Source organism: Leishmania panamensis (genome assembly GCF_000755165.1).
Source record: "Leishmania panamensis strain MHOM/PA/94/PSC-1 chromosome 7 sequence".
NCBI classification, from domain to species: Eukaryota; Euglenozoa; class Kinetoplastea; order Trypanosomatida; family Trypanosomatidae; genus Leishmania; species Leishmania panamensis.
This window is the reverse complement of record NC_025886.1, coordinates 1-20,625: the sequence shown is the minus strand read 5'-3', so window position 1 is coordinate 20,625 and position 20,625 is coordinate 1. Positions and strand designations below refer to the sequence as shown.

Here is a 20,625-nt window from a genome sequence, read left to right as displayed (position 1 = left end):
TTGTTACGTTTTTCGCTCCCGATCGTCACATTTGTCTTTCTGCGCATGACGTTCTTTGTTGTTGTTGGGGAGGGAGGGAGGGAGGGAGGGAGGGGAGGTGATGTCTACCGGACAGCGAACTTTATTGTGTCGAGGGCTCCTTGCTGAAGTACCGAGTCCTCGGAGTATACGAATACCTGCATTTCACGCGCGGATGTCTGTATCTCGCACACAACCGGTACGTACTCGACGCAATCTTTTGGCTGCACCGCGAACGCGGCGACGCCAACGATGGCACCCGATCCAGTTACTTTGGTGCGGTACCCTTGCAGCTCGAGCAACTGCATGAGTGTGTTGGTATCTACCCTCGTCGACGGCGACATTGCCTTGCACCAACCGGCACAGGCTGATGCTTGCTTCGTTGTCTCGTAGAGCCGACTAAAGTTGGCATCGGAGTCTACCTGGTATGGGGTGAAGAAAGTCGTGGGAAGGATCGGCAGTGACAGAGCGTCGGTGCACACATGCGCGCTGTCGGATGCCGGCGCGTACTGCACTCGCACACTCGGCGGGCTGCTGAAGGCAAAACATGAGCGGGCCGCAAACTCCGTTGTGATTGTGCCCCAAGCCACCACAGAGGCCCCGTCCTTGGTGCGTGACTGCAGAATGAGCCCTGGCTCGGCACGGATGACCTCCACTGCCACCTGCACGAGACCCTGGCCGGTCTTGTCACGCACCACCACCGTCATGCGAGTGTCTGCCCCATACGTTGATTTGGCACACTGGAGCTCGATCGACTCGTTTGAGAAGAGAACGCCCTTGTCAGCGCGTGAGAGTTCGAAGAGGCGGCGCCGGTGCTCTTGGTAGGTGCTGCAAACGCGATCCACATCTTGGGGAGGGAGGGACACGTCGAGTAAGTCGTCGAGCTCCGCGTTGGTCTGGTCGGTGTTCTCGCCTTGCACAGGGGGCACTGTCGACATAGTCGAGAGATCGTTCAGTGTGATAGCTCGCTTCTCCTCCTTGTGCTTGTCGCCAGACTCCAACTTGAACTTGCACTTGCGCGTGCGGTTCACGTCCCCCACGCCGCGTTCCAGAATCTTCAGGCCCCAAATGTCCTGCACACCGCTGTGTAATCGCTTCACTTGATTCATGACGGTGTTCACATCGTCGCGGAAGGGTGGCATGGGCTCGAAGACCTTCTCCAGCAGCTCACGCCGCGCAAACTCTACCAGCGCAATGAACTCCGTGGCACGCTGTTGCAGCTCCGGGTGCGGGCTGTTGGTGTATGCTTGCAGTGTCTTCACGATGCGCTCGCGCACCGCTACATCGTCGTAGAGAGTGTAGAACTTGAAAAAAGTGCTAATGATGATGCTCTGCGTAACCACTGAGGCAAAGCTCAGCTGCTGTGTCAGGAGGATGAGCTGTACTATCGGCGTGCTTTCGGCGTTCAGTGCGATCTGGTAGCCAAACTCGCCGAGCACGAACGCAGCAACGCAAAGCATCACCTCTGAGACCTTTGTCGTTTTCCTTAGTTCCTCGAAAACCATGTTTGCCGCACGCTTCTGCACGGATGGATCGTTGACAACAACCTGGACGACGCGGTGCGCGATATCTGGTGGGCACAGATCACCCGCCTGCGACACAACAGTGAGCATGATATCTACATAAGTGTTGTAGTCCTGGCAGTACTTCTCCGCCAGAAGTGCGATGGAGAGAACGAGGCTCGTCTTGAAGTTGGGGTCAGCGGCAATGGGGAGGTGTGAGATGAGTTCATTGATGATGTCGTCAGTGGTGCTCTGGTTGCACATAGCCACGAGGACATCGAGTGCCTTCTTACGAATCGAGGGGTCGGAGTCGTGCAGGCTAACGATGATCTGCTGCTGGTACTGACGGCAGTGCATGTGAAAGTTGAAGCCGGGGACGTCGACAAAGCTGAGCCGGGCCAGCAGAATGAGACCCATGTAGCGCAGGTTCGCCTCCCGCTTGTCAGAGAGAAAGGAGGTGACGAGCGCCACGCACTCCAAAATGAGCTTGGAGCCGACATCCCACTGGATGCACAGTGACACTACCTCGAACAGCACCGCATTCATTGCGCTGACACGACTCTTCGTGCCCCGCTGCTTTTGTTGCGTCTGCGCATCCTTCAACACCTTATCCGTCGCCTTGACAACCTTGCGCAAAACGAGGATAATGCGGTTTCGCTGGTCAGCATCCGAAGGCAGCGGGAAGTACTGCAGCAGCCGCAGGAGTTTCGCCTGAAGCCACGGCGCTGGGACGCCGTAGTACACGTAGCCAGGCTCCGTCTGCTTTTCCAGAATGATGCGCGCCAGGACCTGAATCAGCTTGTCAGGAATGCCCCTGTAGAGGTGCTTCGTCTCCTTGCTGATGCAGCCGTTGAGAAATGTAACGGCGCACATGCTCACGCCGTCCTGTGTGGATAGCAGCAGCTCTGCCGCCTTGGGAACCACGGCGTTCAGGTCTACAATATCGGGATGCTTTCGGTAAATGTGCAGCAGTGTCAGGAGCGCCTTTTTGCGGATGTGCTGGTTAACGGTGTCGTCCACAACGATGGAGAAAACCCCTTCGTGCATCACCTCTACAAAATCGCGGCTCCCCGTGTTCGCGACGGCGGAGAGGGCGAGGCTGCGACTGAGGTCGAACATCGAGAGAAGATCCCGATACACGGTGTGCGTGGTGAGCATCAGCAGATCACTGTTTTCGTTCAGCAACACAGAGGTAGATAGGTATCCGATGAGCTTGGCGGACAGGCTCTCCTCTGACATGAGTTTCAGACCCTCCATGTGGCCAAAGGTAATGGGGTAGCCGAGCATCGAGATGAACAGCAACTTGCACACGTACTTCTTGCGATCGTATGTCGTCATGCTACTGGTGTGAATAAACTTGGCGCGTATCTTGGCTAGCTCCTCATCCACGCGACTCTCTTCCTCCTTCTTGTTTCCAGTGGCACGACGGATGTCCTGGATGAAATGAGCAAGACCTCGCATGTCCATTTTCGCAGCAGGGGCTTGACGTCGGCGAGGGAAGAGGTATATATGTATACATATATATTTATATGGAAAGAGAAGAGGATGAGGCACTTGCTTGAAGCAATACCGCGAACAAGCCGACGTTCTGAGCGAGGAGGTGCCAAATCAAATATAAGTATTGAGCCGACGTTGGGAAGAGAGTGGTGGCGGACGGGATAGCGTGACAAGGAAAGTGAGAAGGTCAGAGCACAGAGGAAGAGGGTACAAGAGTGCCCATACGCCAAGAGGTGCTGAGGCGGCAGTGCGAAGCGGCAGAAACGCAACACGCTGCAGTCTCAAGGGGCATCCGCTCCCGATACTGCTCCGTGGGGTTCTTTTTATCCTTCCGAATCAACACTGGGCGTGTGTTGGAGTGACAGCGGCAGTTGAAAGCAGCATGATTACATGGGAAAAGCATTTCTTTCCGATCACTTGTGCCGCTGGACAGCTTGCTAAGGCATTTTGGTTGCCGTTCCTCTCTTTTCTTGGATCTTCGACACCGGTGTATGCGATGTGTGAGAGGTGCTCGCGTACATACCTACCCACAAAGCATGCACCAGCACATTGTCTCGATTAATGAGCTCATTTTCTATTTATTCTGGACGGTCGGGTGAGGGTGGCACATCAACGGTGAAATCGCGTCTGCGCCGCTTCACCGGGGAGTCCAGCGCGAGAATGCTAGGGTTGAGCTGGCATCTAGCTTGATCTATGATTGTATGTGATGGTGACTGTGGCGTGGCCGGCAAGGGTTTTGGAGCTCCCTCGTCAGCGCGTGTAGAAGTGAGGCTGCCGGAGTGATAAATAGGGTCGCACCGTCTCCTTTTGGTGAGCAGATAGGACGGAATGCCACTCGTTGCGATCTTCCGCGCTGCCGCATTCCATGGAATGTCGCGGAGCACTACCCGCTCCTGCGGCGACTTCGGCGGCGCTGAGCAGCAGGCGGGTTTCTTTTCAAGTGCAGATATCGTGATATCGGCTGCCTCGTAAGGAGTGGGAGTCGGCTTGGATACGTTGACGCCGTCTTCGCTGCCCCGTGCAAAATCCCAGCCGTGGTTGCGGTGCCACGACATGAAAATGCACTGCAATTTCTCTTTCGCTTCGTTGTCAGCCTTCCCGCTGCATTTGAACCTTGACCACACTGCCTTCAAAGCGTGCGCTTTCAGCAGCGACGGCGTAACGCTTGTACGCAGGAAAAGGATGGGAAGAATAACGTCCTCCATCCGTTTCGCTGTCTTGGTGCGCAACCTTTGCCCGGCAGCAGCGCTGAGTAGCAGCTCACCAAGAGTCAACACCGCCTCTAAAAGTAGCCACTCAGTGCTCAGGTTGCTCTTGCCAGATTCTGAGTCTTGGGCCAAGAGTACCCGAGTTTCACGTATGCGCTCCAACATCATCTCTGTGGTCACCCCATGCGTCTCTTCAGCTCCGAATATCTGCTGCTGCAGGTCGTCCAGGGCGCCCGCTATTGATCTTGTTTCACCGTTCTTCACGACTGCCCGTGTTGCACAGGCAACCAACGGGGAAAGTGCATCTATGCTCATGACTGATGTCGTGCCCCAGCACTTGCAAAGCGAAGCACAGGGATGTTAAGTGTGCCTCTATGCAAAAACACTGCAGTATGCCACTGTTGGGCTCTACAGCAGAAACAAGGAGGTACCACCAGAAAAATGCGGAGTGAAAAGAGGACAACTAAGCGCAGCATACGCTGTCATTGCAAGAATAAAGGCACGGAGTTGAGAGTACGAGCAAGGAAAATCAGCTTTCGCGAGAAGCGAACGAGTCGTGGGATCTACTTGACCACTTGCTTTCGAGGCGCCTGCATGTTGGACCTTCGTCACAATGTGGTGGCAGCGTCGCCTCACGGAGTTATCCTCACAGCGTTCCGGCTGCCGAGACGAACAGTATTCGCGGAGCTCCAGAGAAATAATGTTTTCCTCTCTTATTTTTTTTTTCAAAGCAGAGAGAACGCACAGCATCGGTTACCGACGACCGATACAGTTAGCACAGGCGAGAAAAGGAGGGGAACTAGAGCGCTGGCGAAAGAGATGATGTACCACGCCCGCAGTACTGTTCACAATACCGCTATCAACAGCACACTTTTTGTTGATAACTTAAAAAAGCGTATCAATGGAGTTACCGCGCCGCATACATGTGGGGCTTTGTGTCCTGACACCTGCGCACAGGGTTCATGCCCTGTTTACCAGAGCCCACCGGTTCTTCTGCGGAACGAATTCGTTCGCCTAGTGCTCAACGATGATGCCAAGACGGCCGCAGATGATCACTGGAACGCTGATAAGAGCATACTGGGCAGTTTACGCGCTGCCACCAACCTTGTGCATGTCCCAGTCACCAGTCAGAGGACGTACCAGCGCAGTGAAGATATTCTTCTCGTCAGCATTGTAGAGTTAGGGGGCGGCGGTAAGGTTTTCAATTATGCTGTCAGCATTGCTGTGCCCCCTTCTTCATTTCCGGAAGCAGATCGTTCGAGACCTCATCAGAAACGCGACTCTGGATATACCCATGCGGCATCTAAGCTAGATTGCGGAGCTTATAGTTGTCAATGCAATCAGCGGGAACCGTGTTGGTAGCGATACTGCCATGAATCACGTTAGTAGTCATGATGCTGCACGGCAGATCGAAGAAGCGGTTGCTTTCTCCTTTTCACACGATGCCCTCTGAGATCTGACAGAATATGACGATGAGCCTGGCAGCGTAGTTGATCGCGTAGTAGCTGCCCTTCGTCAAAGCATATAACCAAGGGGCAGCCTTTTCCTTCGCATGGAGCTTCCACACGCAGATACCTTTCTGCGCTACAATCACATTGTTGGAGGTGGGCTTGCCAACAGGGCAGTCATCAGGGTTTATGCCCTTGCTCTTCACATATTGCTTGAGAATATGACCTTTCAGGTGATCGACTACCTCGTCGTGCGTCTAGACAAGGTAAGCAGGCCGATCGCTCTGAATCTTCAGCTGGGAACGAGCACCATACACACATCAATAAGCTTCATTATATCGCACATACCGCGGGCGTACAAGTGATCGTTCTTCGCCGCGAGTTCCAGCAGATTGGAGTGTCACTTTTGCACGTCAACCGGAGCTGTGCCCAGGCGGCCGCTCAGCTCGATGCCCACCCTTGGTCGCACCGCTCTGCGACGAGTCGGCGCGAATAGCTTCACTATCCCCTCCGTGTTTTATTGATAATCATACCAGACTTGCCACCAACAATCTCCAGGTAGTTCTTGATGCAAGTCACAACATCAAGGTACAAATTGAGGCCTTTAAAGTAGCACGTAGGCAGCCTCTCCAACAACTTAACAGAACTAGAGGGGTTTTCCTTTACAGCGTGTCCGTTATCCACCATACAGCAAAAGTAACGCGCTACTCGAGCCCCGGACTCTCACAGGCCTAGCCAGACGTTGCCTCGCAGCGGTAGACATACGCGTTACAACAATGCCACAGCTCAGCCATCTCAGCACGGCCTTATCCTCAGACTCCCACACCACTAGGCAGCGAGGGCCTGGTGGGGGTGCGTTGGAGCCACGCTGGCAATCTGCCCCTCGTATGGATGGCACAGGGCTGTTCACGGTCGCACGTCGCCCCGACACAGCGCCGTCCAGGAACCAGACCGCCGCCACCAGTAGCGGTAAATCTCTCTGGCCTCTCCATGTCGTAGGCGCTTGACCCCGTCACCACCAGGGTTGGCTCTTCATTGACAGAGACAGGTAGAGAAAAAATACATACAGGGACAAAGTGGTTGATGTCTTTCAATGATCTCTGAGTAGAATTCCAAGAGAACGACTCTGGGTTCAAAAGAAAAAAAAGCACGTAAACCAAAGACTTGCGAGAGACGTGAGGGAAGCTCAAATGAGATCTTCAGCCAAATATGGGGAGGCACCTTAGCAACGAGACAAGCTATTAGGGGAGAGAGGTAGAGAGAAGAGAGATGAACAATACCTGCGGCGCCAGCTGCTCCATTGACCATTTGAATACACCTTGTGCTCCAGCACAACAGGAAAGCGAGCTCTTAGCTGAAAAGAGAATCGCCAGAAATTCTTAATGTGCAATAATGGCACATAGCCATTTTTTCTTTTATTCCGATGTACAATTCAAAGAGGCATGGTACAAGGAAAGGGGGAGGAGAGAAAAAACAACGGCTCACTGTAAAAGCGACACACGAAGAAAAAAAGAGCGGATACAGTTAAGCAAGCAAAGAAAGATTCTCAAGCAAGCGAGAGTCGTGACGTGCAGCGCGTTATCAGCTGGTGCAGCAAGAACACTACTTCCGCGTGTGTATGAAGAACGTACCTTCCATTGAGCACCACTCTACACTCATCTCTTGCCACAAATAATCCTTCATGTCGAACAGCTCAAAGGCAACAGGGTCTCTGTACGTAGCCACCGAGCGAGCGTGCGGGTACAAATCGTCAAAGCATAAGATACGAGTTCCTACAGGGGTAGATCGCAGCCGCTCCGACAAAAAGTGCGTCAGGGGCTTCGGGAAAAGAAGATTCGACATCAGAATAACTGTCTGTCCCTTTTCCTCCTCGAAGTATGTAGGGGTGGAGATTAGTTCAGCCAAATCCGCGGTGATAATTTCCACAGTCGGCATCGGACGTTTGTACTTTCGCTCCAGTACCTGCCGCAGCACTTGCCAGGCTTCGCGTGCAACGTCTGCGTTGTGCGTGCTGACTTCCACACCCACGCACTTCGCACCAGTCATGCAGGCGACTTGAAACAAGACTGAACCGTTGCCACATCCAAAATCGTAGAAGGTATCCTGCTCTGTGATCTTCATGAGATGCACAAGCCTTGACACAAAAGGTGTCAGAAGTGACTTTGCGCAAAGCTGTCGCGCACCAGACACCTCAACGACACGCTTCTTTGATAATTGAGCGTAGGTATTCGATAAGATCTTTTCAAACTCCACACAGCAACACTCATCAGTGGCGCAATGATAGCATCCGTTGTCATTTGGAATCTTTCGAAGTGGAAGGTGAATGGGGTCGTGTGGCGATCCGCTCCCCAACTCCCTAGGAGTCACTGAACGAGCAGCATCGGTGCCTGCTGAGATGTCTTTCGTCACTTTTCCTATTGCCGCATCGGAGAGCAGAAAACGACAAATAGGCCGCTTTGGTCCGTGGTCAAGACGTGCTCTCTTTGCTCGAAGAGCGGGCATTCTATGGGGAAAAAAAAACACAGATCACTGTAACACACGTGATGTAAGGGAATCAATGCAAGATTCAGCGAGCTGTGTGTAAAACAAAGGGCAACTCATCAGTAACACCACTGTGCAATAAGCGCTGTTAGGGAGCGAAAAAAAAAGGCTAAAAAGCCTCTACTAAAGGAAGACACAGACAAGGAAGCCCTTTCTTCGCTCAAAAAGTTGCGTCAGTATGTCAAAGATAAAGAGAAATAAGTATAGGGGTGATGTGAAGCAGCTTTTTCAGTGCACCTTCACGCGGCAGCAACGGGAAAAAATCTAGTAGCAAGACTCACTACTGTTGCTGTTAAAGTCGCCGTGATGAACTACTTTTAGACGCGATATATTCAAACTCCCATGCATTGAGACAGATCACCAATTTCATTTGGACCTCAGTAAAGCTGCTCCTGCTCGCTGCAGAATCAAGAGAAGTTTACAAAGCACATCTCACATTCGCCCCTTTTTTTGTTTCTCAAGAGAGAGTTGATAGCAGCAGAGGACTTTCTTACCCTAAAAAAGTGCAGAGAAAGACAATTCAGCTTTTGTTGCGAAGGGCAGTCAAGCGCTCCTGGAGTGCTTTTTTGCGATTGTTTACTAGCTTTCTCTTAAAGTGCTCCTCGTCTGGAATCATGAGTTTTCCATCTTTGCAGTACGAGAGTATTAGATCACTTGTGCCAGGTCGAGGTGCAGTTACATTCTCCTTTGTGCGCATTTTCGCTTCCGACTCACGCTCGAACCGAGCCAACTCCAAATCTGCTGCACTTGTTCCCAGCCACGCTACTCTCTCCAGGTAGTCTTGATCTCGCGTTGCAGGCTGTTCAGTTTCTACTTGGTCTGCGATTAGTTCATCTTCATCGGAGCTATTCGCTACCTCGTTTTCTCCCACCTCCTGCTCACCCTCTACACGCTGACGCTTTCGTGTGACCAAAGCCTCAGGAAGCTCTTTTGCGCAGCCGAAAAAAGTCTTCTTGCGCAAGCGCGGCAGAGTTGGCTCACCGGCGAGAAAGGATAGCCGCGCTTCCCACTGACACTTGCGAGAAAGCAGTTTATTTACTTCAGCATTTTTTGCTCGAATAACACCCTCACCGTCCTTGTCAATGCTAAGCAGTTTTGGGTCTCGTAGCTGTGCCGTTTTGTCGCCGATTTCCTGCTTCAGTCTGAAGAGGACATATTTGATGACCTTTTCATCATCAACTTCCCTCGGATTTGTCGGAAGCCTTTCCACACCTAGCTTTGCAAGCCGTTCTTCTTCTTGTCGCCGCTTTGATAGTTTGTACAGGATTGTATTTTTACGTTCCTTTGATCGGGCAAGCGTGCCCTCAATTTCTCTCAATCTATCCTGCATTGCACTTTGAAGAGTGGCTGCCAACTGAAGTCGCAATGTGATGTTCGGCAGTGCAAGGATGAAAAGAGAAAAAAAAACAAGAAAGAAGCAGGCGAAATCTTGTGCATACAGCTTTCAGGAGAGCGAGCCGTTGGAAAAGGGCAAGGACCTAGTAAATTATCTTCGCAGGAGCTTTCACGGATACACGCCGCAGCAATCCCTCAAAACGAGAGCTTTTGTGCGCCTGCTGAGGAACAGACTTCAAGCAGTGAGTAACGAAGTACCTAGGAGCACTTTACCAAAATCATTTCTTGAACTCATTTTTTGCTTCTTTGCTGTCAAGAAATTGCAGATTCAGTCTCGCAAGGTAAATTAATAGCACATGTGAAAGCGAATAGTGCACATACATCAGATTGCCACTTTATAAGCGGTCAAAACCACCCTCTTCCCGTGTTCCCACCACCAGAGAAGGAACAGCACCTCTCCCACTCCACACACAAAGTCGTAACAAACTGTAGCCTTAAAACTCACTCTCATGCCAACCCAATGGCTGAAAAAAAAAAGGCAGTGACATACACCTCACCACATTTTTCTCATGTGAGCTATGAACCACACCAACCACGTCTCACAGGGTCCACTGAATTACGCCCTAGGTGCGAGAGCAAATCGAATGCATCGGACCGGAGGCCCACAACAGTTCTGTAGCACATTCCACAAACACTGTGCGCCATTAACTGCGTCACACATCCAGATTCAGGTCCGTTGAGAATGACTGCAGAACAAGCGGTGATAAAACTCTATGCGCTAGCATGGCATTTTTTCTTCAATGCAGTACCTCACCAATAACACGTCTCTGAACAGTAGTGCATGCTTGCAGCAACACTATACCTGCCAGTAGCTCACCGTAAAACTAAAATGAAACCAGCATTGATATTGTATGGCTTCGTACATAGCGCAAGTGCAGGCGCGCGTATTAGCGCTTTCCATTTCCATTCCCAGGTTCAACTCAGCGATGGTGGAGAAGCTTTCCCACCTTATTCTACTCTCACTAGATGATACTTGGCGTTTTGTGCAGCTCCTTCCTTGCCTAATTGTCACACATAGATGTTGTTTTGAGAGGCGAGCGCTCTTACTTCACGATTATGTGAATGCCCTGCAACTCGAAATGGCTCGCAGGTCCGCAAGTTTCAAGAATGACAGGAACGTCATGGTCTTCAGTCCCGGCATGGTAGAGGTATCAGCAGTTTCATACGTACAGCACTGCGGGTACCAAGCAGTTGTTGTTGATCAGACAGAACCGTGCTGAGAGATCGCATGGAGAAATACAGGTCCCTTTTAGCGCAAGGGCCTGTAGTCCTCTTTGAGTAACTACGAACTTTCTTAATCACACTGAAATTGAGCTCAAAAGTTAACGCTCGGAGCAACTTTTATTCCATCCCATTGAATCTCCACGCGACTTAAATGCAATGAAACACGACCACCTCGCTGATTGTTTTGCGAAGAATTGCAAAGCATTTGTAGTGCTTGCTGTACAATGCGTGACAGGGCTCGGGAAGTGCATCAACGCGTCACCCTCAGAAGCCTTCATCTCAAAGTCTCTATACTTCCAGCTTTGTTGCACAAATCCCATCCACACGGTGGCGCCGTCCCTGGACGAGCAGCAAGCGGTGAGCATTGATATGGGGCTTGCTGTGCTAGCGTATCCGCGGAAGGCATCATCTTTACAGGTGCCTTCCCATGCGGACACAACTTCAAAGATGCCTCCCAGGTAACTCATCCTAGCGTTTTCTCGCGGCACTGCGCACAGTATGTTTTACTCAAGCGGCATCGTTGCCGTGCAGGCGTCCAAAACTGAGCATCAAAGCATGCCAAGAGGACCTAAGGGATGTCTGGATTGTGGAAAGAAGTGCTGGCAATTGCGTTCCTTCCGGCATCCTCATAGCTACTGGCGCCGAGTGCGAGAAGGTGCTTCCCCCCCCCCTCAGGTGCAAGTTACTCTTTATCCGGCACTGTTCTCAGTGCACGCATTTTCAGCTGGCTGATGACTCGCCATTGAGCCACTTCTTCATAGATTCGGAGAAGGGGTTTGCAGGATCGATGCGTGCCGGGAATCGTCTCACGACGGGTGGCGATATCCCGTCTCTTCTATCCCTGCCAAACCAGACTTAACATCGGCAGGCAGAGGTCATTGTGCACAAGTTTTTACTGCTCGAGAAGCAGATCGGCGGTGTGTAGCATGGCCACCATCCTCTCATTGCAGACATAAAGCCGATGATCGGGGAGTTACTGAGGTAACCGGGACTCTGGATATGTCTTGGGCGCGGGTACCGAAGTCTCAATGTCGAAGTGACTGCAGTCGGGCTGCTTAGCGACATCTTGAAGAGAGAGAAGCTCATTTTCGACCCCAGACCCCTTTTCGGTTGACAGATTTGCTTCAGGCAAAAGGAGCTGGTTATAATGTTCTCTAAGACTCTTCCCTTCTCAATAGTGGGCTGATCGCTCCACATGTCGGGTACAAAAATTACCATATTGTGCGTCTCTTAAGAACGTTCTTCATTAATCTTTTCTGCGATCACCTTTCTCATGCGTGTACGTTGTGATAGGTAAGACAGGCAACCCTGCGTCTGGCTTGGTTCCTCTTTGCTAGTAAGCAGAGTCTGCTCAGTTTACTTGCGCAGAGTCAGTTCCATACACACAATGTAATCTTTCAAATGCCATTGTAGTTTATTCTCACCTTTCATTGTTTCTACGCAGTGGGTTTAGGGCCACATCATAAAAAAAAACCAGGAGCTCGGCTCAGCAGCCGCTCACTCATGAGCAAAGAGAGGATGACCTATATGAGCTCTCTCTTTTAAGTTTGTCGCACTTCCGCTCTCGCTTAGGTGCCATGGGTGCCTGCTCTTTGAACTTCTCTCCATCATTGAGGTTTGCAAAGGTTATTCACCATAGAACTCTATACAGAGACGCGAATTCCACTTTCTGTGTTCTTTTCTAGACAAATCCTGTAGGCTATATTGCGTATCATTCTTCACTCTGCTGCACCAAAGACAAAACCAATCATCGCACACCATCGCCCCGACTCTGCATAGGGTAGTGGCTGGCTGTTTATGGCCAGCGCTATGATTGCCAGTGGTGCTCTGCACCACACCTTCAGCAACGAGGCTACCCTTTTGTCGTTTTTGATCGCCCCATTCCTGCTGGTGCTACATCACAGGGGAATATGGGCTTCATCTAGTGTCTACCACCGTCTCAGCTCCTGCATGGACTTGCAAGCCGTGCTTGAATCATGATGCTGTAAACGAATAACACAGGCTACAGTATGATGGGAATGATGGTCTACTATGTCCCTCTTTTTTCTCTACTGATAGAATTAGCAACTATGTGTCCTCAAGATTGTGCGCGAGCGCTTAGTGCTGGCGGCGTGCGGTGCTCACAAGTACGAAGCTGTTGCAAATGTAGCAAGACGTGAAGGCTTCATCCACTAAACCTGCTTAGATAAGTGCCGCCCAGAGCTACTGGGCGCAACCCAGGTGTCTTTGGAGAGTCAGCAGTGTGGGAGCAAAGTAGTATAGCTTCTCACACTGAGTGACCTGGCTTGATCAGAGCCCAGCGCCAATGCTTTTCTGTCTACGTGTAGCGACTTGTTCAGCCATGCATGACTGGTCGTGAATCCTGAGAAGCTGATGAGAGCTTCCTCATGTCGCCTTTTTTTAAATTCTGCAAGCGGCAGTGCAGTAGTGAGGGCGATGATGGAGAGCTTCCTGTGCTGCAACAGGAAGGGCAAAAGAACGGAATCTTACAATGAAGGCTGACGCCTGCAGTTTCCAGGCACTGCTTGTGACGGTTGCGGCCCGCCAATGGTTCAATGATATGCTGGGGCCGCTTGGTTACCAGTTTCGGTTCAACTCCTTTTGCGGCTACAACACGCACTCCGAGCACTACAGCGACGCTCGAATGCGCCACACCATCGTGGATGTGTACCACCACAACTTTCTGGAACTGATGCGGCAAGGGACTCGGCTTTACACTGGCAGCGAGGTGACAGCGATCACTTAGCTGCCCGCTCCCATTCAACTGACACCATGTGAGGTGGGTGGGTGTCAGATGCTTCAACGCCAGAGCCCAATCTCTGCCCCGTGGTTCGGCTACTACACGTGTAAGGCTAACGTGAAGCTCATTATCGGTGAGGCGCCACGGCATCTGAGGTAATGGATTGCTTTTGGTCACGATTCCAATGACCTGCCCTTCGACTGAGTTAAGAGCCGCTTGCTGGCGAAGATTATTTGTCGAGCAGCCGCTCATGGATGCTTTCCTGTTTTCCACAAGTCGGCTTTGCGCAAAAAGACTGATACAGGGCTTCTTTCTTTCTCCATGTGAGTGCGTAATTGTACATTTGTTTTCAAGGACCCTATATCACCCTCCGTAAATGCAGCTTCGACCATTCTGCACCGGCGTCATGCGCACCTTGTGCACTCACTTTCACGCCACACATAGGCAGACGCACGTACATATAAACTAATCCTCTTTTCGCTTTTCTCTTCTACTTTTCCTTTTCGCATTGCACCGATTTGTAGGGTCGGGGTTCTCTTTTGTGTTCCCTAGACGTGGCTTTCCCCATCTAACACGCTGCTTGTCCTCGTCCTGTGGGGCTGCTTCCACCCAAGAAGCAAGACGTAGCGCAGGTTCGTTCATACTTTCACGGTGTACCATGCGTTTTTTCTATTCCGATTGCTTTTTGTACTTTCTCAACCTTTTTGGTAGTCGACTCCGTGGTACCTCCACCCATCCACAATGAGTGCGCCCTACCTTTCCTGTTGTATAAGCCTGACCATTCCCTATCGTTGTGATACTTTTTTCTTGCAATATGTCAACCTCTGGTTCGGAAAAATGATGCTCTTAGGCAAAGGAATAAGTGTACGCTGCAGCTGCTCTTCCGTCTTTCCATGTGTGTCGGTGAGCGTGTGCATCGCAAATCTTTTTTCTTTATTATACCGTGAAAAAATAGAGTTGCACTGCTCACTGCCATTCCTCTGCGCTCGTGCCAAACACTTTTTGAATGTCTTTTCTACCTAGTCACTGCCCACCGTCGTCGTGTCATTCACCTTCTTTATACCCTCGTCTTCTCTCTGCTGCAGCCAAGTCACACACGCTCTTAGAAGTATCCCTGCAAAGAAAAGAAGCACAAAGTAGAACTTAGTCCTCAACCGCCATGAGCACCATGAGAGGTAAGCCGCATCTCACTTTCTCGGACCTCCAACTGTCCATCGAGGTGGGGTTCTGGGAGCAACTCCGGCAGCTCAAGCTCACCGAGTGGAGACTGAAGGAGCCACATGCCGCCCTGGCCGGCATTATGCGTGTGAATGTTTCCGATCGTGTGCTCTTGTCTCCGCCAAACTTGGTGCACCTGAGCGCCGGTAGTCTGCATCCATCGAAGCTTACCCAGGCCGCAGAAGAGAACACTGTCGAGGTTGTGAACGTGCAAGTGCAAGGGACAGTGAAAACCTTCAACTTTGCAGAAGAGCTCAATGCGCTGGATTTTCGGAGCGCGCTACTGTCGATTGCGGCGGAGACGCTGTTGGCGCCTGCTGTGGCGTTGCATGCCAGTGCTGAAGAGGAGGCGGATGCATGGTCCAAGATACCGTTTGCCACCCTTTGCATGTTCACGTACATTGATGCGAAGGCGTACCGCTTTTTTCACTGTGAGGCTTTTCCATGCATTTCAATCGAGGACACTTTGCTCGTCGACTCTCTAGTGTTGGGCTCATTACCTGCGCTTCCATTTTCCGCTGAGTCTGCGCAGGCGATACATCGCCACGGGACAGACCTACTCCGTCAGAAACCTGAGCAGGGCTGCAACCCGTTTCTGTCTATCTGCGCCAACAACAGCGTTGAGTTTGTTTCCTTTTCACCATCTGCCTTTGTCGCTGCCACTGCAACGAAGAGTAACAGTGTTGTCTTGTGCTTCTTCGACTTTTCCGACACTGCAGGAGGCGTCAGTCTGCCGGCGCGCAACTTGATCACGTGCCTGCGACTTGCAGTGCCGTCCCTCATCTCCCTCCGCCTGTATGCATTGCGGACTGGAGGCACGGAAAAGAGTATATTTATAAACCTGGAGTTCGATGCCCTCGAGGAGTCGCTCGTTGCTTCTCTTCGAGAGCGACTGACGGGCGCGTCGTCCGCCGACCTGGCTCGTGTACGGTGGAAAGAGGAGTTTCCCTCACTCAAGGCAGCAGGGTGGCGCAAGAAGAAGATCGAGAGCCTGGAACTGGGCGCCTTCATCAACTCCGTGCAGCGGGCTGACAGTGATTCCCGTTTCAACCTTGAACTAATGAAGTGGCGCGTGTTGCCATCACTGGCGTTGGATCAGATTGCCGGGTGCAAAGCGCTACTTCTCGGCACCGGCACCCTGGGCTGCAACGTGGCACGAAACCTGCTGATGTGGGGAGTGCGTGACTTCACCTTGGTTGACCGCGGCCGTGTCTCCTTCTCCAACTTGGCGCGGCAGTCGCTGTTCACCTTTGAGGCCGCAAAAGGCGGCAAGACGAAGGTGGACGCTGCTGCCGAGGCGATTCACACCATCATCCCATCTGCCGTGGTGCACCCAGTGCCTTTGACCATTCACATGCCAGGACATCGCATCGATGAGGCTCAGGTAGATAAAGCGTTGGACGAAATTCGCAGATTGGAGGAGCTCATCACCGACAGCGACGTCGTGTTCCTCCTCACTGATTCCCGCGAAGCTCGCTGGATGCCGACCATCATTGCTGCGGCGACAGGGACGCCTGTCATCAACGTTGCTCTTGGCTTTGACACGTACGTGGTGATGCGTCACGGCGTACGGGCACAGACCTCATGCCCCAATGCCATAGGGGAAGTCGAGTGCTCTGCCTCACTTCACACCGACTTGGGATGCTACTTTTGCAGCGACATCATAGCACCAACAGACAGCCTCAGTTTCCGTGCGCTTGATGAGCAGTGCACAGTTACCCGACCAGCTGTGTCGTCCATTGCTTCCGCAATCGCGGTCGAGCTCTTGGCCGAGTTGTACCAACACCCGAGCAGATTCCGGTGTCCAGCCTATCGTGAATCCGCCGCCGGCGCAAGTGACCAGGGGCGGTGCTGTCTCGGAGTCATTCCGCAGCAGATCCGCGGCAGCGTCTTTTCACACACGATGTATCACTTGTGTGGAGAGAGAAACCCTTTCTGCACTGCTTGTGCCGACGTGCTTTTGCACGCGTACAGGGAGGGCGGGACCGAGTTTCTCCTGCGGTGCGTCAACAGTCCCCTTTTTATTGAGGAAGTCTGTGGGGTAAAGGCGCTTAAGGCAAAATGGGAGGCGGACATGAACGAGACGCACTGGAGCTCTGACGAGGACTTGGTTGACTAGGACCCGCTATCTCTGTTTCTCAAGCCGGAGTGCGGGAAACCGTCGCATTAAATCCCGCGCGCGGCTAATCCGTGTGCTTCGTACATTTTTTTCCTGCTTTTTCATGCGAGTCTCTTGACCACAAGAATCTTGTCCAGTGCGAAAGTACTCTAGCTACTGATCACCAATGCTTTAACTCTATCGAATTACGCAACCCCTCTCATGCACCCTGATACACAAAACAGTACAACCTGCATGAGACCTCTTTCGTTGCGCCACCTGATTTCCCCTTCCCTTTCCTCTGCCGGCGACATCTAACACGGCTGTAATCCCATGTAAGTCAAACTTCTCAACTTCTCAGCTCCTTGGTATGTACCTTTGCCTGCTTGATTTCTTCCTTTACCTGTCGGCACTATGCCTTCCTAAGCAGCATTGGGTCTGCACCCTTCTTGTCCCGGTCGCCATGCACCTCCCCTACAAGACAACAATGCTTATTCACAAAGTGCGCTGGCTTCCCCTCTAGTCTCTGACACAACGACAGCTTGAGCTTGAGCAAAGCAACATCCATGCATCGCCTCCGCAGTTCTCCCGAGAGCATTCCACTCACCGTACATAGCAGGTCCGATGATGAAATATAAAGCCAAGTTTCGCGATATTTCCTCCACACCATCATACTAGCATCCCTCCTCCTCCCATAACTGTGGCCAGGAAAAGTACCAGAGCCACGGTTAGGGGTTAGGGTACACGGGTGAGGGTACACGGGTGAGGGTACACGGGTAAGGGTACACGGGTAAGGGTACAGGGGTGACGGTACACGGGTGAGGGTACACGGGCGAGGGTACACGTGTTAGGGTACAGGGGTGAGGGTGCACGGGTGAGGGTACACGGGTGAGGGTACACGTGTTAGGGTACAGGGGTGAGGGTGCACGGGTGAGGGTGCACGGGTGAGGGTACACGGGTGAGGGTACACGGGTGAGGGTACACGGGTAAGGGTACAGGGGTGAGGGTGCACGGGTAAGGGTACACGAGTGAGGGTTAGGGTTAGGGTTAGGGTTAGGGTTCCATTGGCGGCGTGTAAAACCACAAAGGCAATCGAATGGCACTTGACCTTATAGTTGGCGGGGTTAATTTGGCTGGGCAAAAGAACTGGAAGGGGGATGGGGGTGGTTGGTGGGATGTGGTGTTGGATTTGCGAAAATATACAGGCTGGGTGCCATAAATTTCCCGACGTGGAAATTACGGTCCCAGGTCGGAAATATGTGTTTCTGATGAATGACTACTTTCTATTGTCCCTTAATTTCTTCAATGTGTTGTTCTTAAAATGAAGTAATCCACACTAAGTGTTGATGCGGCCCGCGACGAGAAAACGACTACACAGCGTTAAACGATCCTCTCGACACATACTCGAGTCCCTGCGACACAAGCGCACGTTTTCCCTTTCCTCCCACTCACTCACATCACAAATGTCCGACAAACAGGAACGCCTCACAGAGGCAGAGCTGGACAGGGCACTAAAAGTTTACCTTGCGCACAAGGCAACCCATTCCATGGCGGAAATTGCAAAGAAGCAATACATGGAGGGTAAAACGAACACAAGCGAGTTCCTGGAAATGACAGCGGCAATGGCGGAATCCTTGTGGGAAAAAGCCGGCGAAAAAGGAGTCCCATCAATAGACATCAAGAAGGAGATGATGGAGGCTCACAATATCTTCGCAGACAAGGAACTCCAAGAGGTGATGGACATGGAGGATAAGCGGAAAGAAGTCCGGGCGAAGATCAAAGCGACAAAGGACCCATTGGAGGGATATAAAACCAAGGTCGAATCGGCGATCCTGGCGCACCAGATGTCCCCAATGGCCGCGGCAACGGCGACAATTCTACTCGGTCTGTCCGGACCAGAGTCACAAGAAATGAGCGTCGAGGAGAGAGTTGCCGAATGGCTGTCCATTTTTGTCGATGAGACATGCTCGTCGCGACTGCTTGCCTACAACGTGCAGGTCGCCGAATCCGTCGCAGGAGGGATGCGACAATGGCGTAAAGTGTTGAAACGGCTGGACGCACCTCTCGTTCCGGAAACGGAACGACTCGCACACCTTAACCGTATCACACTTGAGGCGGCACTGAACGAGAAGCAGCGGAGCACCACCCAAAGGATCGAAGGAGGGGGCACGCACACAACACGCCCACGCGATATTTTTCGGACACCGTCAAGAGACGGCAGCGATCTCCTGGAAGGCGGCGCGCCGTACGCACCCATCATCGGAGCAGATGGCTCGCAAGTCGCCGCCCTGGATATGAGCAGCTTCGGTGCCCTCACGGAAGAGTCCCAGTTAAGGATGCAGGATACCATTACGCATCTTATGAGGGAACAAAAAACGGCACCGCGAGTTGCAAATCATACCCAGGGACCCCGCAATTCTCAGAACAGCGGGAGAGGGGTAGGATACCGGGGCAATTACCGAGGAAATGGCGGAGGTAATCGGCACGGTAACTACCGCGGAGGCGAAGCGCAGGAGGACTTTCCGTCCGATTCAAAAAACTAAAGCCCGACGGGACCACCGCCGACGTTTCGAGGAAGGAACCCACACACCACCGAACGATTACATGCGGTGTTGCAAGATCATTTGCAAAAGAAGTGTGGGGAGGAGACATGCGCGCAGGTAAGACATCGAATATGGAACTCGATGCCATTTACAACGCATACCTTCCAAAGAAACGGATCGTTCCGTCGGACACGATGGTGCACCTTGATTGGAAACGCGCGCAACAGCTCGCGGCAAAGGTGCACCGTCACGGCGTGGTTTATTTCCCCATCTTCATTATGAAGCACTGGATCGCAGGGCTTTTGGAGAAAGGGACGCGGGACTCAGCAGAACTACAGCTGAGCATCTTCGACTCCGCACCTTCTCCCATAGTGGAAGAGAAGCTACGTAAGCACTTAAATATGGTCTGGCCGGCTTTGCGTTTGGTGAAGAGATTTTCACCACGTCAGGAACGCTATAGCGACGACTGCGGTTTGTACATGTCTGCCGTATTTTTCGGCGATCATCTGGACATACAAATCGACCATAGCCAAGATATGGCAAAGTGCATGCGGCGCCTGCTTTACGCGGCGTCAAAACACCACCCGCCACGTGAATATTTCCTCGAAAAAATGAGGAAAATTCTGACGAACCACCCGGTGTCAAGAAAGGATCGCTTTTACGACGAAATCGAGCACAAGCCGTGGTTGAAGAAAACCACGGTGAACTGTGAAGACACTTTCCACTTGGGTGGAGGCGAGAGGCGCACGACGAAATTCACGAACCCGAAACGTGATTCGAACCGTGCAAACAAAACATCAACACGCGCCCCCAATCCACCTCTTCGACAAAAGAAAGAGGAGGTGACGGTGCGGACAAATAGGGACCGTGTTGAGCGCAAGAAAAGCGCACCGCCGACGCGTGTGGCAGCGTCAAAAACGCCCTCTCGGAAACGTCCGGGGAGATCCGCAATGGATGCTCCACTCCCAAGGCCACAGGCCCCGAGGAAAGGTGTCAGAAAAACACCACCGCGAACCTCAGCTCGCAGGAACGGAAACAATACACGCTCTGTACGGTCGAGCGGGTTTCCATCACCGAGAGCGGAGGTGTCACAACGATGCGTGTCCGTCACCCACGCGCCTCCAACTGAGAACGTGGAGGGAAAGAGTACGACAAACGCGTCACCACACGTCCCGCAAGGAAAATGCATTTCC

General features: G+C 52.2%; 6 protein-coding genes and 1 pseudogene across 6 annotated transcripts, besides 2 other annotated features; 2 read left to right on the top strand and 5 right to left on the bottom strand.

Annotated features, from left to right (window-relative positions):
• Positions 1-104: 104 nt before the first annotated feature.
• On the bottom strand, positions 105-2,987 carry LPMP_070070 (alpha-adaptin-like protein; the record flags this gene model as incomplete). The annotated part of the gene is made up of 1 exon (XM_010705713.1): positions 105-2,987. The coding sequence occupies one exon, from the start codon at positions 2,985-2,987 to the stop codon at positions 105-107; it is 2,883 nt and encodes a 960-aa protein (XP_010704015.1).
• Positions 2,988-3,595: 608 nt separating this feature from the next.
• On the bottom strand, positions 3,596-4,393 carry LPMP_070060 (hypothetical protein; the record flags this gene model as incomplete). The annotated part of the gene is made up of 1 exon (XM_010705712.1): positions 3,596-4,393. The coding sequence occupies one exon, from the start codon at positions 4,391-4,393 to the stop codon at positions 3,596-3,598; it is 798 nt and encodes a 265-aa protein (XP_010704014.1).
• A 1,135-nt stretch (positions 4,394-5,528) lies between these two features.
• On the bottom strand, positions 5,529-5,930 carry LPMP_070050 (annotated as a pseudogene).
• Positions 5,931-6,334: 404 nt separating this feature from the next.
• Positions 6,335-6,727: a repeat region.
• A 548-nt stretch (positions 6,728-7,275) lies between these two features.
• Positions 7,276-8,175, bottom strand: LPMP_070040 (histone-lysine N-methyltransferase, putative; the record flags this gene model as incomplete). Its single annotated transcript, XM_010705711.1, has 1 exon — positions 7,276-8,175. One exon carries the CDS (start codon positions 8,173-8,175, stop codon positions 7,276-7,278), a length of 900 nt encoding a protein of 299 aa, XP_010704013.1.
• A 559-nt stretch (positions 8,176-8,734) lies between these two features.
• Positions 8,735-9,544, bottom strand: LPMP_070030 (Isy1 splicing protein-like protein; the record flags this gene model as incomplete). Its single annotated transcript, XM_010705710.1, has 1 exon — positions 8,735-9,544. One exon carries the CDS (start codon positions 9,542-9,544, stop codon positions 8,735-8,737), a length of 810 nt encoding a protein of 269 aa, XP_010704012.1.
• A 5,188-nt stretch (positions 9,545-14,732) lies between these two features.
• LPMP_070020 (ubiquitin activating E1 enzyme, putative) lies at positions 14,733-16,910 on the top strand (the record flags this gene model as incomplete). Its single annotated transcript, XM_010705709.1, has 1 exon — positions 14,733-16,910. The coding sequence occupies one exon, from the start codon at positions 14,733-14,735 to the stop codon at positions 16,908-16,910; it is 2,178 nt and encodes a 725-aa protein (XP_010704011.1).
• A 1,040-nt stretch (positions 16,911-17,950) lies between these two features.
• Positions 17,951-20,625: a repeat region.
• Positions 18,236-19,432, top strand: LPMP_070010 (TATE-associated hypothetical protein; the record flags this gene model as incomplete). The annotated part of the gene is made up of 1 exon (XM_010705708.1): positions 18,236-19,432. One exon carries the CDS (start codon positions 18,236-18,238, stop codon positions 19,430-19,432), a length of 1,197 nt encoding a protein of 398 aa, XP_010704010.1.